The sequence below is a fragment of the Microtus oregoni genome, unplaced genomic scaffold, assembly GCF_018167655.1.
Source record: "Microtus oregoni isolate MIOR12 unplaced genomic scaffold, Mior012 000060F_ref0000265, whole genome shotgun sequence".
Classification (NCBI taxonomy): Eukaryota; Metazoa; Chordata; class Mammalia; order Rodentia; family Cricetidae; genus Microtus; species Microtus oregoni.
The window spans coordinates 2,013,166-2,031,345 of record NW_024543870.1 but is presented as its reverse complement, the minus strand read 5'-3'; the positions used below and the strand labels follow the sequence as shown (position 1 = coordinate 2,031,345).

The 18,180-nt window shown below is 44.7% G+C and overlaps 1 protein-coding gene across 1 annotated transcript in view; it reads left to right on the top strand.

Annotated features, from left to right (window-relative positions):
- Positions 1-1,394: 1,394 nt before the first annotated feature.
- LOC121439273 (N-chimaerin) overlaps positions 1,395-18,180 on the top strand; it is a 142,382-nt gene continuing 125,596 nt past the window's right edge. The window contains exon 1 of the mRNA XM_041639729.1: positions 1,395-1,806. Within this exon, the coding sequence (XP_041495663.1) occupies positions 1,788-1,806 (19 nt within the window). The 5' untranslated portion in view covers positions 1,395-1,787. The remainder of the gene's footprint in view (positions 1,807-18,180) is intronic.

The following is an 18,180-nucleotide window of genomic DNA, read 5'->3' as shown; positions in this document are numbered from 1 at the left end:
GTATAAACACTTTTTTAGGAGGAAGGATCATCTTTCCACTAGAACCTCAGAGAAATTAGGTGACTGAAAAAGTAGACAACCACGGTCGAAACGAGGGGGTCTCTAGATTTCTGGCTGGTGATCAGCTGAGGTCTCAGCATGGTATAAAATCTGTCCCACAAAGCCTGCTTGAGTTTCTATTTATCTTGATAGGTTGTGTGTGATTTTTTTTCTCAAGAAAAGGGGGCGGAGGTGCATGAAATCAAATCGAGTTTATTCTCATAAAGATTTAAAAAGAAATATTTTATACCGGTAGCTAATGAAATTTTATTTTAGGTAAGAAGAGACTCTTGGACTTTTGCCCACGCATGCTGGATTAGTTGAATATTTCTCTTTTTGAGTTAATTAACTTGAAACAAAAGGCTTGGCCCCTCCTTCCAACAGGTTTTTTTCTCCTATCTGATGTTTGAGTGCGCTGTGAAATAGTGATGATGGATTAGCTGCACTTCTATTTGAGCTAGTAATTACCGTTTTATAAAGATTTGATCCCTGAGATATATTGAATAGAAGCTATTTATATAATTTCACAATAACTGGTTGAAAATTAGAGAATAGAGGAAAAATGACACTAGAAGGTAATCGAGAGGTGCATGCAGGAGAAAATGAGGACCTAAGAGAAAACGAACACGATTACACACCAAAACAGTATCAAACCCTAAACAGAGAAACTAGGGGGAAAAGGACTATCTTAAACGGAACAAAGGTACCAAGGGGAGAAATACAGTGAAAAGGACGAAAACAGCACAGTCGAGCCTTTCAAAAAAATCTCAAGGCCTCTAGCTAATGAAGGCGAAGACAAGAAGACAAGGAGAAAACATCAGAGCGAGAGCCGTTGCTGTGATCATCAGATAAAACACCGAAAGCACAGGGGAATAATCTTTTGTGGCGGAAACCGACCAGGCAGTAAGGAATGCTGATTTTTCCCAGACAATATCCATAAGGTCTAATGTAAAAGGGAGAAAGTGGGCTTAAGCACCTGCCTTCTAACAATTATTTTAGATAATTTCTGATGTTTTTCAATTGCCTGTTTCCGGGTATACTGATAGGGAATCCGAGGGGCTCCTCGATCCCTAGAGAAGGTTGGCTCCATCCACAGGCAGGGACCGCTTGCCGGTTAACCCTGAGGGCGCCGGCAAGATTCCCTATCGTCAGACGAACCCGGTCCTCAGGCGACCCCGCTTGCCCGCGAGCCCGAGCATCTTCCTCCCGGCTCTCAACCCATTCACGAAAAAGCCTGGGAATTCTGGAACCGCAACAGCCTCCCCTCGGGCGCCAGCCGCGGCCGCCCCCGTCGCCTCCGGGGGGCGCAGCCTCACTCGGAGCGGCGCGGATGGGGCGCGCCCCCGTGGGCCCACCGCGCGCGCGCGCGCCCGTTACCACGGCAACGCCCGCCCGGCCGCCCGAGGGGCCAGCGGGGGAGAGCGGGCGCGCTCCGGCAAGATGGCGTCGGCGAGGTCGCGGGGTTCGCAGTGAGCGCCGGCCGCCGTCGCTCCGCCCGGCCCGGCGCGCCTCAGGTCCGCCCGCCCGCCCGCGCGCGCCCCGCGGGCCCATGGCGGCGACAGGTGCGGGCGCGCGGCGGGTTGTCGGGCTGCCGCGGGCTGGGCGCGCCCCTCGCTAGCGCGCGCGTAACTTTTCCTCGCCGCGGCCCCCCGCGGCCTCGGCGCCACGCCCCCCGGGCCGCCGCCCCGCCGAGGTGCCGTCTGCCGGCCGCCGCCGGAGCCTGGAGCGCCGGGAGGCGCGGCTCCACCATGGCCCTGACCCTGTTCGGTGAGTGCGGTCCCCGGCTCCCCGCCGCGGGTGGGCCGCGCCCCGGCAGTCGCGTGCGGGGCCGGGGGAGGGAAGCGCGGGGCGGGCCGGCCGCCGAGTCGGGGCTCCTGGAGCGCGGCCCCGCGCGCGGTTCCCATTGTCTCCTCTCAGGCAGGGCCGATGGGCGTGAGCTCCCGGGCCGGTCCTGGGGTCGTGGTAAACGCCTGGTGCCAACTTGAGAGGGAAGTTGGCTAGTTGTTGGCAAACCAGTTTTTCCCCAAGTCGGTAAATAAAGATCCTGGAAAGTTTATTTATTTTGAACAAGATGTGAGAGCATCCCCAGCCTCTCTAGAATTGCCCCCTCCATGTGTTGCTTCCTCCTGGATTGTTGGGCATTTTATATTGGGGGGGGGGCTTGTTATATTATATTGCATTGGAAAGGAGAATAATATGTGAACTTAATTTGGTTTTGGTTAAGGTTGGAAGTGTGTTCTCTGACGAAAGAGGACAGAAGAAAGTTGGTTACTGGCAGGTAACCGATCGAAATAGTAATTTTGAGCTTTGGATGGGAAATGCTATCCAGTGGATGTAGTTACTGGAGCACTATTGTTTCAGTGTCTGAGACTGTTTGCATTGACAGTGCATTGAGAGAAAGCCTTGGGAAGCCTTGGAAAACACTGTTTTCTTTTTCCACAAAACAGACTTTGGTACATTCATTCAATAGAATCCAGTATGTCGAAACTTAGATTTGCAAATAATTCAGTTTTTCAAAGTAGTAAGGTACAAGGATGTACTATTACCTGTAGCCACGAGAACATTTCTTAGGAGTTATTCAGCAGATGCAGTTTCCAGTTAAGTTTGAATTGTGTCATCTGAATGGGCACATTGTGTTGTCACATCCCAGAAACGCTTTTTGTTATAGATGCCTCCAAGTGAATCAGCCAAATGCCTCCTGCTGGAATCAGTTACTCCCCCCTCTTCTTTCACCAAAAAATAAAATCTCACTGTGATTTTGCCCTACCTTGTGTTTAATTTCTATTGTTTAGCGGAACTGGGGACTTTTTTTGGTACAAAGGTTACACGTGATATAAAACTGGACTCTTAGTTGATTTTTTAAAGAAGCAGTGGTGGCGGCTAATCAGCAACTATTGTAGCAAATACACGGTAAGATTTCCAGAGAAGAGCTTTTCAAACTATCCGATTAAATTAATTCATCCCAATTTCTTGTGACATATTCTGCCTTTTTAAGGATTCCAGAAGTAAGTTGTACTCAACTAGTATTTTTTTTAGACTGTTGACAGTTCTGATAAATAAAGCAGTTAAACTGGGAAAACAATACTTATTTTAAAGGATTGCTAACTTGGGAGCCTTTACCTAGGTGGAAATATGGAAAAGAAGGGTATGGTATTCTACCTGCATGAAAAATTGCTCCCACCCCTCAGCGTGAGTGACTGGTTTCTACATTCTGATGTGTGTTTGCGGAAAACAGAATTCACTTTGCACTTCTTCCAACTCCGTGAATGTGGGTGTGTTGTAACGCACACCTCTGAACAGAAAGAAGCAGGGGTGAGAGAGGGGGAGAAGGAGAGGAAGAGAGAGGCAGAGACAGACACTGCCTGTCGCCCAGGTGCCAGGATTAGAGGAATGAGCCACCACACCCACTGTTTTTTGGTAGTGACGCCACAGCAGCTGTTCTTAACTGTCAGTTGCAGAGCACACTCCTGTCTCCTGGGTCATCTGTGTGTCTGTTAAATGTAGAGGCTTTTGTCAAAGTCGGGGGGGGGGGATCTTTAAAGGGACACTCATTGTGATTTCTCTTAGGCGCATTCACAAGTTTGAGAGCTACTGAATTACAGGAAAATTCCAGGAGGTTGGACCAACTTTGCCCAGTTCACAAAAACTTTTTGCTTATGTGAGGAGAAGTACCCGAAAGTTAGAAGAAATGGATTTTATTTTAGATTTTCTTGCCATTTACTTGGGTTTAGAGGCACTTCTTGTCTTTCTGTTCAGTCTTTCCAGAGTTGGAAGAACTGCTCAATGGCCTCCATCACATTACTGTTTTTGAGAGAGGGCCTTGGACTTATCGGTCCTCCTGCCTCAGCCTCCAGAAGGCTAAGACTACAGGTACATTTCCTCTCCATGACCAGCTAGCAGGATCAGTGATGATGGGGATGAGGGGATAAAAAAGGGGCTAGGTGAATTTGCTGTCAGACGTTGGGGAGAGCATGACCGTCCGCATCTGTGGCTGCCGAGAGCACTCACTGCTGGCTGGCTGCCTTGACTGTCTTGGTCTGTTGATTTACACCAGAACAAAAGAGTATGGGCCAGTTTCTCAACTTGTGTTTTAAATTTTTGTTCACACTTTCACAGATGTAATATTTTTATTGGTAATTACTAGAAGTTTATGTAGATAATTTTAGAAGTTCTTTAGTGTTTCAGTGTGTATATGTGCACCTGTTTGCAAGTATGCAGTGTGTGTGCACGTGTATGTGTGTGTGCGTGTGTGTTTGTGTGAAGGCCAAAGGTCAACCTCAGGTGTCATTCCTTGGGAACAGTCCTCTGTGATTATGTGTTTGTGCCACTGAATATTTAAAATTTCAGTGTAGTCCCCTAGCATCTGTCACTGGCTGGAGCTTTCCCAAGCTCGCCCTTAGCTCTAGGGACCCGCCTGTTTCCCTTTGTCAGCATGGATTTTCAGGACCTTGCATCTTGTGAGGCAAGGTCTTTACATGCTGAGTTATCTCTCAGCCCACTGTTATGTGTGTAGTCTATGTGTTTGTGTGCAATCTTCTGTCCAAGCACACAGGGCAGTCAGAGGGTGTCTTCCTTTATTGCTTTCCAACTTACATTTCGAGGCAGAGTGTTGGTTTTTAATCTAAATCTCTATCTTAGGATTTTATCAATAAAGACTCAGAAGTCAGATGCTAGGCTGAAAACCTGCTAGCTGAGAGAGGCAGAGGAGCAACCAGCTGACCTTCCTCCTTAGCCAGCATCTCAGAAAGAGCTTCCCTTTTGCCATTCCAAACCAAAAAGGACCACCAAACTCAAAGTCCCTCCTCACTACTTCCTGCGTGTTTCTCTATTCATTTTCTGGACTCCCTGTAACTCCCTATAGCTACCTGTCAATTAGTTGCTGGCTCCATCTCTTGACCCAAGGTTGGTTTTATTTAATTAACATGATCTTGGGGTTCACAGTGCAGTCAAGTATCCTGAAACAGCAGAGTGTCTCACTGAAGCTGGAGCGCATTGTTTCAGTTAGAGTAGCTGGCTGACAACCTCCCGAGATCCTCCTATCCCCCTAGTGCTGGGGCTACAGGTGTGCTGCTATACCCACTTTTACATGGGTGCTGGGGATCTAAACTCAGATCCTTATGCTTGTCCAACAAGCACTTTCCCACTTTTCCCAGCTCTCTCTCTTAGTTTTTGGGACAGAGTCTCACTGGCACTTGGGGTTTGCTATGTAGGCTAGACTGGCTAGAAAGCCTTAGGGGTCCTCCTATCTGTGTCTCTAGACTGAGAATGTAGGGACTGGCTTCCAGTCTTGACTATTTTACAAGGGTGTTGACATTGAACTCAGGTCCCTGTACTTTGGGGCAGGCATTTTGCCGACTGTTTCCAGCCCTAAGTGTTTCACTTTTGAAAAACTTGAATATGCATTGAAAATGTTCACCTTTGAAAATCCTGAGATTTGAAACTTTTTCTCTGCCTTTCAAATGAATCCATGTCAAACTGTCAACCCTGATAGTTTATTTTGTTGTAAGATTACATTTACTTACTTCTAGGAGAGGAAGGAGAAGGGGGCATGCTAGGGTGCCTGTGTGGAGGTCAGAGGGCATCTTCTGGGGGGCACTTCTCTCTTTCAGCCTGTGCACTGTAAATGGAGACAGCTCGTTCGTTTCCTGGCCGCTCAGACTCCAATAATCACGCAGACACTATATTAATTACAACACTGTTTGGCCAATGGCTCAAGCATATTCCTAGCTAGTTCTTATACCTTAAATTAACCCATTTTTGTTAATCCGTGTATTGGCAGGAGGCTGTGGCCTATCAGTAAGGTTCTAGCATCCTTCTCCTTTGTCAGCTCATGGCATCTCCTTGGCTCCACTTACTCACTCTCTGTCGAGGACCAGCCCCACAAAATCACCTCTTACCAGGGTAGGGACGTGGTACTTTTAGAAATATGAGTAAAGAATATGGAGATATGTGAAAAATAACATAACAGAAACCATTGAATAATACCAGAAGGGTATTCCAGTGATTACTGAAATTGCTCCCGTTTATTTTTCCATAGCTTTTATACCCAATGTAAATGGAGGAGAAGGTAACAGAAAACTTTTTTAACATGATACAGTGGATAACTCCCACAGTCACCGCATTATCACTCGGAGACATTAAATCATTAGCATTCTGTTGTCTAGGTAGCGAAGTTGCTCTAGCTCATGATTGCCCCTCTCCAGGTGACCTCATAGTTACAAAAGAAGGAGCAGAAGTACATTTTCATATCCTGACCACCTGTCAGGATGGCATGGACCTCCTTGAATGATCTATTTTAATGTTAAAAGAATCAAGCAATCACATCCTGAGTTGGGCCTTGCAACTATGCTTGTTAATCTTTTGAGTAACCTCCAAACTCTCTGACCCTCAGACAAGGTAGAAATGGGCCCACATTTCTTGGTCTCCACATCTCTTTATATCTCTGTTCAGATTTCCCATCTGGTTATATTCTTCCCTGCCAAGGCAGTTTCTTTACTAACCAATGGTAATAAAACATATTCACAGCCTCCAGAGGGGAATCCCGGATCAGTGAGTCCTGGGGATTGAACTGTCAGAAGGCTTAGCAGCAAGAGCATTCGTCTGCCGAGCAGCTGTCTTACTGGTGCAAAGTTAGTTTGTTTTTGAGTTTGTTTGTTTTGGCTTGGTTTTGGTTTTTCGAAACAGGGTCCCTCTGTGTAGCCCAGGCAGTCCTGAAACTCCACCTGCTTCTGCCTCACAAGTGAACCATCACTGCCAGGCCAAAGTTAGTTTTTGTTTTGTTTTTTTGTACATGGGATTGAACCCAAGACCTCACACAGGGTAGGCAGACGTTCTTCTACTGAGTCACATCTCCAGCCTGATACAGTTTTAAAATCTTCACCCTCAAAAATAGCCAAACCTATTCCAGATAGACTCATCGTACTGGCCTTGCTCATTTGGTCTGCAAACCTCTGTTGCAGCGTGCATGCTGTGTGGTGCCTGCTGTGCTTCTGATTGTCTCTTCCGGTGCTCTAGCTCATGCACCGTGGCTCTGTAGTCAGTCATGTACACCTTGGACATTTTGCTGGAATCTACAGGAAGGGGAGTGCTTGCTCCCTTGTAATTGCTAGGATAGTAGGAAAGTCTGAGATCATCTAATTTCATCCTTTTGCTGCTGTGCCTGACAGGATGTTGTGACAGGCCACACCTGGAGAGCTCCAGTTGGCAGAACTGGGTGAATTTCCATCCTACCAGGTCATCCTTTGGCAGGAATCTCATCATTTATAGCTTAAGGGTCTGTGGTTTCTTCCAAGCCAGTGATGAGCCTGGGAATTGAGTACAATCCCTGCCTGACTGAGCCTTGAACAATGTTTGTCTGTCCAGATAGTTGGTGCTAGTGCTGCCTCACCCCCACTATCATGTTGTTGCCATTGTTACAATCCTAGGCCTCTTATAGTACTTTCTTACCACTTCCATTGAAGGAGAATGTTCCCCAAAGGGTCATGTGTATTTGAATACTGACCCCAAGTTGGTGGGGCTGTTTGAGAAGGATAAGAAGGTGTGGCCTTGTTAGTCATGGTATGACTGGGGTGGGATTTGAGATTTCAGAAGACTTTTGCCATTCCCAATGTGCTCTCTCTGTCTTGTGGTTATGGATCAAGATGGAAGCTCTCAGTTGTTCCTGGCACCATGCCTTTTTGCTGTCATCGTCAACTGTGGTGATGTGAATGTAATTGGCCCCATAATCCCATACGGAATGGCACTGTTAGGGGATTTTTTGCAGTGTTTGTTGCAGTGGATATGGCCTTGTTGGAGGAAGTGTGTCACTGTGGGGGCACACTTTGAGGTTTCCTATGCTCAGGTTATTGCTCAGTGTCTCAGTCAACTTCCTGTTGCCTGTAACATACAGTTCTCTCAGCTACTCCAGCACCATGTCTGACTGCACACTGCCATGCTCCCCATCATGATGACAATGGACTGAACCTCTGAAACTGTAAGCTGCCACCCCAATTAACTGTTTTCTTTATAAGAGTTACTGTGGTCATGATATGTCTTTACAGCAATAGAAACCCTAACTAAACATGGACCTTAACCCTCTGAAACTTCTTTTCATCTTTTCTGTCTTTTTTTTTTTTTTTTTTTTTTTATTGACCAGGCTGGCCTTGAATTCAGAGGTCCACCTGTTAGGGTTAAAAAAAAAAAGTGTGTGCCACTACTGTCTGGCGAGTGGCTTTCTTTTGTAAATTGCCTTGCTCATAGGGTCTTTTCATAGCAGTAGAAAAGTCATTGAAACTGTTTGGTACCAGGGAATGGGTTATTGCTGTGATGTCTGACCCTGCTCTTTTTTGGAGGAATATAGAAGACTTTTGAAGGAAAAGTTACTGAACACTGTAAGTGGGTCTTAATTGGCTGGGAAGACAGTAGTGCTAACAGCAATGTGGACTACAGAAGCCCAGCTCTGGATGTTTCAAAGGAGAAGGATATTAGCAACAGGGCTAGAGAATATTCTTGTGATAGTCTGCCCTTGTCCCAAGACACTGCCTGAGGCTAAATCGAAAAGTATCAGGTTAATTTCCTTGGTGGAGAAGAATTCAAGATGGCCTAATATGGTGCTACTTTCCTCCTCAAAGTACATTTTGCATTTTTTTTTTTTGTCCAGCTTGCTCTTTTCCATCGCCAATCTGCAGAACAGTGATTACTAACAACCATGTGGCAAAGTAGCACCATGAGATTTATTAAATCCATAGCCGTGCTAGAAAAGATAAGAATATTAAAGAAAGACGATTAAAGAAAGGCCTAATCTGAAATAGAATAAAGGAAGGGGTGACCTCAGGCCCCTTGTAGCTAAGCTTCTAACTTGTAAAAAGGAAAGGCCTGAGGAATTTTCTGCTCTTAAAAATTGCCAACAGAGAAAAGTTTCAAATGTGAGTCAGGAGAGCTGCGGGGCCAGATGTGTGGCAGGGGAGTCCCTGAATGGAGGCCCTGAGAGGTCTTTTCTGGAAGCCATGAAAGAAGCTTGAATCCTGTTGAAGCGCCCAAGATGTTGAGCATAGCAGAGCCCTGGAATGTCTGCTGAGGAAAACTTCAAACAGGTTGTGGAAGCAGCCCAATTGAGAAAGAAGTCTCTGTGTGTGTTTTAGTCAGCAGAGCTGGAAGGGCAGAGTCATCTAAGCCCTTAGAACTACAGCCGTGGAGTTACAGGATTCAGAGTTTCCCTGCTTGTTTTTTTGTCTTACTTTGGCTCACTATTTTCTCCCTATGCCCTGAGATGGTAATGTGTATTCTGTGCCATTGTATGTTAGAACTATGTAATTTGCTTTTTGATTTTAAGAGGGCTACAGTTTGTCTTGAGTCTCCGAAGAGACTGGACTTTTAAGAAGTGTTGAGGCTGTGAAAGCCTATGGAGGACTTTTGAAGTTGTATTGAATATGTTTTGCATTATGATATGGGTACAAGTCGGCGGGGGGGGGGGGGGGGGGGGGGAGGGGCATGGAATGTGATAGTTTGAGTGGGAATGGCTCCCATAGGCTCAGATATTTAAATGTTTGGCTCCTCATTGGTGGAACTGTTTTGGGAAGAATGAGGAGGTGTGACCTTGTTGGAGGAGGTGTGTCACTGCCTGTCCCTCCAGAGTTAAACCCTTTCTCTTATAAGTTGTCTTGGTCATGGTGCTTTGTCATAGTAGCAGTAAAGTTACAGACTCCATCTTTCCTCAGCCCCTTGGCCACGGAAACCTTTCACTGTCTTAGTTTATGTAGGATTTGCCACTGTCCTGACATACCTGCTTCTAGGCGTCTCCATAGAAGTCCTTCAGAGCAGTTAAGTGGAAATGGTGTGTGTGTGTGTATGTGTGAGTGTGTGATGTATTTCACAAATTTTGATTGTCCTGAAATTACAGTCTATTTTCAGAAAGACAAGTCATATGTGTAACCAAAACTGATTGCAAGGGAAACTCCCACTTTACTCTCTGCTGACATTTTTTAGATGTGCATGTTTTATTATTATGTGTGTGAGTGTTCTGTCTGCATGTATGTGTGTGCATGCATGGTGTCTGTGATGTCAGAAGAGGACATCCGATCCCTTTGAACTGAAGTTACAGATGGTTGGGAGCTGCCCAGTGGGTGCTGGGAACTGAATCTCTACAAGAACAGTAAGTGTACATAACTGCTGGGCCATCGCCAGCCCTCCTTCTGACGTTTTTAGCTTTCCTTATTCTAATGAGAAGGCAGCCTGATGGCCAGAGCCCATCTACCTTTCTCAGGGTTTTAGTTTTCGTCTGTCATCAATACCACTGCCCTAATTTTAAGTATTTCTCCTCACTTTTTTCTCTAATTGAATTAAAAATCCTTAATGTTTCAGTGTTACAATTTATCTTTTAATGTGGTATCATATAAAAGAGTGAAAAGAATTAGTGGTTAAAACTCTGATGTTTACATCTGTGTGCAACATGTGAAGGAATATTGACGATGCATGTCTGCCCCTTCAGGGTGCCGTTCTATAAATAATGTCGTCTTTGGAAAGAGAAGTTGGGACATGTAGGTGACAAAAAGTTGATGCTTGTTGTTAAGAAAAGAGTTTTAACTTCCTCACATCCCTTTCTGTCTGCGTGTTCTGTCCTAGCATCATGCTCCCCATAGAGACTGTCTCCAGAGGCCTGCTTTACTCTGTGCATCTCTTTACAGACTGTGGGCATCTTATTCATGCAGAAAAGGAGGAAATGGCTGGGAGTGGCAGTGCTGTTTTGTCATCCCAGGACATAAAAATCTGAGGCAGGAGGATTACCAGGCCAGGAGCTCAAGACTAGCCTGGATTAGTTGGCGAAACCCTGTCTCATGAGAGGTGGGGCGGGGGCACAAATGTTTGTCTTTTGGTTTTAATCTCCAAAAGCCCCCTCTGTATTTTAGACTAATTTAAAGCAGGTGTGAGAAAAATTGGTAGGAGAATACTCTTTGAGCATGCTTCCTAGTGGTGGTAATAGCTCCAAAGAGATGGCACAAGCAAGATAAGCTGTTCTTTTTTAACCAGATTGGTATAATATGGAGATTGTACTTCACTGTTATTTTGAGACATCTGGACCAAAGAGGACCTTGCAGGGACTGAACTGGCATAACTTTTTCATTTTCTCTAAGACATTTTCCTTGATGTAGCTAAGGGATGCTTCCTTAGTCTCACATGATGTGACAACACTATTTTCAAAATACATAAATGCAACAAAATCAGTGAATTTCTGTGTAAAACCACAACTTATTCCTACTTAGAAAACTGCTTCTGTAAACTGTGATTCCATCCTTCCTTCATTCTAAGTACTGGGATTGCAGGCATCAGCCACCACATCCAGACCTTTGATTTTTATTGATTGATGTAAATCTTTTGTTCTTTCTTTTGTTTTGTTTCAATTCAAGACAGGGATTTTCTCTGTAGCCCCGACTGTCCTGATTGTTTCTATAGAACAGGCTGGCCTTGAACTCATAGAGATGCACCTGCCTCTGCCTCCTGAGGGCTGGGATTATAAATGTAGGCCACCACTGCCTGGCTGATGTAAATCTTACATTCTTTTGGGTTTCACGTGCACACCGTGGCCCACATGTGGAGTTCAGAGAACAACTTGTGAGAATCAGTTCTCACCTTCTGCCATGTGGTTTTGGGGATCAGACTCTGGTCCTCAGTCTTGGTAGCAAATGACCTTACCCGCTGAGCCATCTCACTGGCCTAATTGTTACCCTTAAATGAAAGATAGGAAAAAAGTAACAGCACAGAGTGACCATATTTAAAATCATGTTAAGTAAATTATGTCTGACAAAGTTGTAATTTATATTCCTCCGTGGATCTTTTGTTATAAAAACAAGTACTTCCTAATGTTGTGGAATATTATTTTAAGATGCATTATATTTGTTTATGTTGTGGAATATTTGTTTTAATGATGCAAAGATATATTGGGTTCTTTTATGTTGCATGTGTTTAACTCTGTGAGGCTGTGTTACTGTGCCTGTCTAAAATACCCAGTGAGCTAATGAGGAGCTGAATGGCCAGTAGGGAGGCAGGAGAAAGGATAGGCGGAGCTGGTAGGCAGAGAGAATAAATACGGGGAGTATTGGAGAAGAGGAAGGAGCAAGAGAGAGCAAGAAGAGGAGGACATCAGGGGCAGTCACCCAGCCACAGGAGTCAGAGTGAAAGTAAGATCACAGAAGTGAGAGAAAGGTAAAAGCCCAGAGGCAAAAGGTAGCTGGATTTAAGTTAAGAAAAGCTGACAATAAAGAAGCCAAGCTAAGGCTGGGCCTTCATAAGTAAGAATAAGTCTCTCTGTATGTGATTTGTTTGGGAGCTGGGTAGCAGGTTCCCCCACCCAAAAGAGGTAAAGAATGAAGAGTTCAAAACAACTGCCTACATCCTGACCACACTGAAAACGCACTGCAGCGGCCCTTGCGAAGGCTGAATGCTACAGGATGTGAAGCAGATTTCAGCTAAGTTCTAGTTAGTAAAAAGACATCTGAGATTAAAAACATAAGCTGAAATGAAAGGAAAATTCTCCCCATCAGACAGAGTCTTGTGTAGCTCAGTTCCACCTCAGATTCTGTAGTCACCTCCCAGGCGCCTGGGCTCCACTTCTTGAGTGGTGGGATCTCAGGAACAATGTCTCCTCCACTATAAAATACACCGCAGTAGCATTAGGAGGATGGCTTGTATCCAAGAACCTCTAAGACACTTTCATATTCTTAGATAGCTTTTTCCTTTTCCTAAAGAACAAAAATGCCTGACGTGTCCTGAGTGGTTGTTTGAAATGGAGAGCAGTGCATGTGGAGAGTTAAGCTGGGATGTGTGGAGAAGGCCCCGTGAGTCAGGGCAAGTGCATGGCGTGGCCCCCAGCAGCCTCATCCAGCTGATGGGAAAGTTGTTCCTTTCTCCTTCCTGGCTTCACCTTTCACGTTTAGATTGTATTCTTGATAGAAGGCAAGACAACCAAGATGGAGCCCAAGAACGATCGTCACTAGAATCGATTTTCTGACCATAAACTAAATGGGTCCTCTAGGCTCTTTAAGCAGCTGCACTCCCTCCCAGTATGCCCTTCTGACATTGGCACTCACCCTCAGCCTGCACCGCACGGGCCTTCTGTTTGCACCTTTGAGGTGGGTCTGGTCCAGGCTCCATATGGCTGTGAAGTTACTTTGGTAGAGGTGACTTAAGATTGCAGGGTTTGGTTAGATGGGACAGACAACGGGTGAGTGCTGTAGATGTCTATCTAAGGGTTATGCTTGGCTGAGTATTTCCCCTGCAGATCCGTATGGGAAAAAAAAAAACCCAAACAAACAAACAAAACACCAAAACAGCAATCACAAACCACTCTATGGCATGATAGTAAAGCTGAGGTGTGATGTTTGCATGCTATCTGTGAAGAATACCATGTTAATTCTACATGGACCCTGGACTTTTAATTTAGTCTGAGGATCTTGAAGGGGCAAGACAATACAGGGCAAGTATTTGATGAAGGAATTGCACCATAAGAGAAGAGAAATTAGTTTTATTTAGAGGGTGAGGCATTACTAAAACAGGGTTATGGAAGGTGCCATAAAACAAAACTATACTAAAAAACAGAGCATACAAGGTTGGAGGAGGGATAGACGGGACCGTTGAGAGAAGGACGTCAACACGTAATTTTGCTTTTGAGGAGCTCTGGGGCTTGAGGTGTGTTTTTCTGTTTTTTGGTTTGTTTACTTATGCATTTGATGACTAATTATTGGGTGCCTAATACGAGCCAGGCAGGTATTAGTTTCTGCCTTTAAGAGTTCCCATTTACAGCAGGGCAAGCAGAGGAAAAGCGCCTGTGCTGTGCGAGTGTCGGGAGCCCTGGGGAGAGTGGAGCAGAGGAGCTGAGTCTCAGTGGAGAAGGCTGCACGCTGCTGACAGGCAGGCATGCAGGGCTGCCCACAACCAGGACATGTTTCTAAATTATTTGGCATAATTAGAGAATAATGTCGACTTCATTAAACTATTGTTCATTTCATTTCAGCAGTACAAAGGAATTGCACATAAATTAACTTGTTTGTTCATGTTTTACCTCCACAGTAGAGAACATACATAATCAAATCAAATTGGAATTCCTTGTCAAAATGGCTGACTTGATTTTTCAGGGCTCTGAAAGTAAAAACAGTACAATCTTTTGTCATAGTAAATATGCGGGCTACATGCCTGTTAGTTTCCAAATGACTTTTACTATATATGTTTAAACGTTTTTATTGCATGTGGGTTAAAGGCTTTTATTTCTGTTATTTATTAGTATCTCTTGTTTGTCCAGGGAGATTTGAGGTGACTCAGAAGATAAGGTGCAGGAGATAGAAAACAGTTTGTGGGGGAGTTCATTTTTCTACACTTTGGTCATTAGTTTTTTCCTAGCCCCTGAGTTGTTTCCCATAATAAGCATATGATTATACTTTGCTTTTGACCTAATAAAGGCTTCCCTCAACTTTGGTACCCTTGAAATAATCATAAATTATCAGCATCCCCCCATTACCGTTTCAGGGGTACAAAGAAACTGAACATAGTTGAAAGACTAAGGCTGGTAGACAGTGAGAATTGTGGGTACATGAAGAGGAACGGGAGCTCCTCACCCTACGTTTAGTTGAAGTCTCTTGCTGGCTGAGGATCAAGAATTTAACATAGTGGACAAAATTTGCTAAGGCTGTTGGCATAAAGACACTTCCTTTAATTCCAGTGCCTTTAATTCCAGCACTCGGTAGGCAGAGAGGCGGGCGCATGTCTGAGTTCAGGACCAGCCTGGTCTACTGGGTAAGTTTCAGGTCAGCCAGGGCTACAGAAAAACCTTGTCCTGAAAAACCAAAACTAAAAGACAAAACAAAACAAAACCTCTCTACTAGTCTTTTGATATAGAGATATTTTTGAGTGAGAATATTAACATTCTTAAAGACCTCCTTTCCCAGCTATTGACCTGCAATTTCTAGGATTTACATCAGAAACCCCATTAACACATGGAAACCTTGGGCAACCTTTGTGGCCCATATTTATCAGCTTGTAGCCCTTCCTCCCCTCTCTCCCTCCCCGTGTGGGTGTGGTACCTGTGTTTGTGTGTACCTGTACACGTGGAAGCCAGAGGTCAACCATAGCTGTTTTCCTCAGTAACTGTGCATTGTATGTTTTGAGATGGCGTCTTACTGAATTGAAACTTGTTGATTCAGCTAGACCAACTTGCCAGTGAGATCTCGGGACTGATCCTCATCCCACACCACCACTGGGTTTACAGATGAATTCTACAGCGTCACCTTCTCTGTAACTAATGGGCACCGAAGCTCAGGTCCTTGTGCATGGAAGGCAGCATTTGGACTGAGCCACCCCCCTCACCTCACCTATTATTTCTCTTCCAATCTATGGTACGCCCCTTCCTTTCAGGTCAGACAACCCTCTCTCCACTCTCTGCCCCCATCAAAAGTGGCTGCTTTATCTTCTGAGTATTTTGTAATTTTACTGGTGAGCCTGTGGCATTTGGTAGTACGCTGGGTTTTTGTTTGTTTGTTTTCATTTTGTCAAGGCAGGATTTCTTTGTGTAGCCTTGGCTGTCCTGGAACTTGGTCTGTAGACCGTGCTGGCCCCAAACTCATAGAGATCCACGTTGGCCTCCAGATTGCTGGGATTACAGGCGTGTGCCACCACTGTCCCACTGGCAATACACTGTTCGATAGTAGTTCTGAATCTGTTCTAGCACAGATCCCTGGATAATCTTCCTTCTCTAGTCCATGCTGTGTTAAAACTAGGCACAATGCTTCACACAGGCTAGTGCTCAAAAGGTGCTTGCCAAGTGAACCAAGTAACTCGTAAAACATGGCAATGCTTTTTTATTGTTTTAAAACTTAGTACACTTTATTTCCTTTTTGATGTATGTGTGTGCGCACGCATGTGATGGTGCTCGTGTGGCGGTCAGAGAATAGGAATAGTGTAATAGGAATTGTTTCTGTCATTCCCCCATGTAGTTTCAGGGTATTGAATTCAGGTCATAAGGCCTGGTGTGGGCACCTTTACCAGCTGAGTTGTCTTACTGGCCTAATGTACTGTAGTTTGTGTTCAGGGTTAAAAGTTAATGTTTCTGTCACTTTGTAATTTTAACTGAGTTAGCAATAGACCATAGTTCAGAATGCTTCTTGTATACTTTTATTGTTGACGAGTTATCTTATTTTCAGTAAAGGGAAGATACACATAGATTCTTGCATTTGGCCTGTGAAGTGCAAATGTGTCTCTTACTATGAAATTGGTCTCTTTGGTCAGTGTATGGAGAGACAGTAATTGGATTTACACTGTTCTATATTCACTAACAGTCTCTTCAGCTGAAAGCGGAGAACAGCGATCAGCCCTGCACACAGTGTTGCTGTGTGCCTAGTGTTCTGTTGGAAAGAAACAAAGCCTGCTCTGGAGAAAGGCTTTGCTGTAGGGGAGAGAAATGCAGGACGCTTCAGGTGTGAGCCTTGCAGGCTGTTCACAAGTAGCCATGAAGGGGAGGCCTTCAGTCTCCTTCAGACCTCGTGGGTAACAGGGTCAGAGACATTCCCAGACGTCCTCTACTAAACACTCTGCTCTAGTAGCTTTTGTTTCTTTTTTGGTTTTGTTTTTTCTTTCTTTCTGTTTTTACTTTGGTAGAGTCTCACTCTGTAGTCCACGTTAAACCTTAACTTCTGTATAGTTCAGGAGGACCAAAATTTTAGAACCCTCTTGCTGCTTCTGCCTCCTAAGTGCTGTGTTTACAACCGCACCACTTCACCCAGCTCCCCGAGTGTTTCCAGTGTTGCTCAGGAGAAAACAGTAAGCAGTGGGGCACAAAGCTCACACATTGTTTTCAGAATATGCTAGAATATATTAAGCTGTGGTGCCTAAAGAAAGTAAACCCAGTGGCCAAGCGTGGCTGTGCACATCTGTAATCTCAGCACTTGGGATGTCGAAGCAGTGGAGTCTGGAGTTCACGGTCGTGCTAAGCTGCATAGCGAGATGGAGGCAGCACGCGCCACAGAAGACAAGGGCGTGGGTACTCAGTGGCTTACAGGACATTTTATAGATTGTCTATAACTTTTTATTAATAGTGATTTGGTGAGGTTGCCTTTGCTACTGTTCTGTGTTGTGGTGGTGTTGCTGTTTTGTTTGTTTCATGGTGTTTGTTAATTCCTCAAGGTTCCAGAGTTGCTCTTGGTGTGTGTGCAGCCTGTATAGCTAAAAAGAGAACTTTAATGCTAGCACTTGGGAGGCAGAGGCAGGTGGCTCTCTGAGTCAAGGCCAGCCTGGTCTATAATATGAGTTCCAGGACAAAAAAAAAAAAAAACAAACAAAACAAACAATAAAAAACAAAACAAGAACAAAAAAAAAGAGAACCTTTCAAAAACAGAGTTCACATTTTTTCTTCATCTCTTCATTGTAGAACTTAAAAGTTAATCCTAGACTTTAAAGTTATATTCCTTGACAAAAACCAGATCCTCAAGTCTTGTCATTTTATTCTTTCAATTGAATTTCAACTGAAATCGTAAGGATAAATTATCACAAATGGACAAGAAAAGGGAACAGGAAGGACCCCTAATAGGATGATAGGAGGAGGATGCAGACAGTGTTTCTGAGGGAGATAGGCTTTTTGAGGCCTGTGGACGTGGTGTCTAGAGTGCCCTGCCAGCCTCTCCTGCTGCTTTCCTAGGTCTGTCCAGACAGGGGAGCTCTGAGCCCTTGCTCTCTCTAGTCTCCCTTGTCTCCGCTCTTCCCTCCCTCCCCTCTCCACACAGACACAGACTTAAAGTTCCTGCTTTTGGAGGGTTTGGTGGAGAAAGCAGTGACTGTACGCCGTCCCCAGTCTTTGTTCCTTTGAGGTGTGACCACACACACCCTCTTAATGCTGTGTGACTTCACTCTTCTAATCAAGACAAGCATTTGAAATCTTCCTACATTTTTGAAGTATTTTTATTTAAAAATTGCAACATTTCATCAGATAACATCTAGCATTTTCTAATCTTATAATCTGTTTTCCACTGTCAGGTGAGGAAAGAAAATTAATGCATTTTAAATATGTTAATATTAGATAATTTAAGAGAGAGATGCCCTATAATGGTTTTCTCATAGGCAACTTTGACTAGACAGCTTGACCATTGAGTTCTAGGATCCTGCCTTTACCTCTCTGGGGTTGCAGAC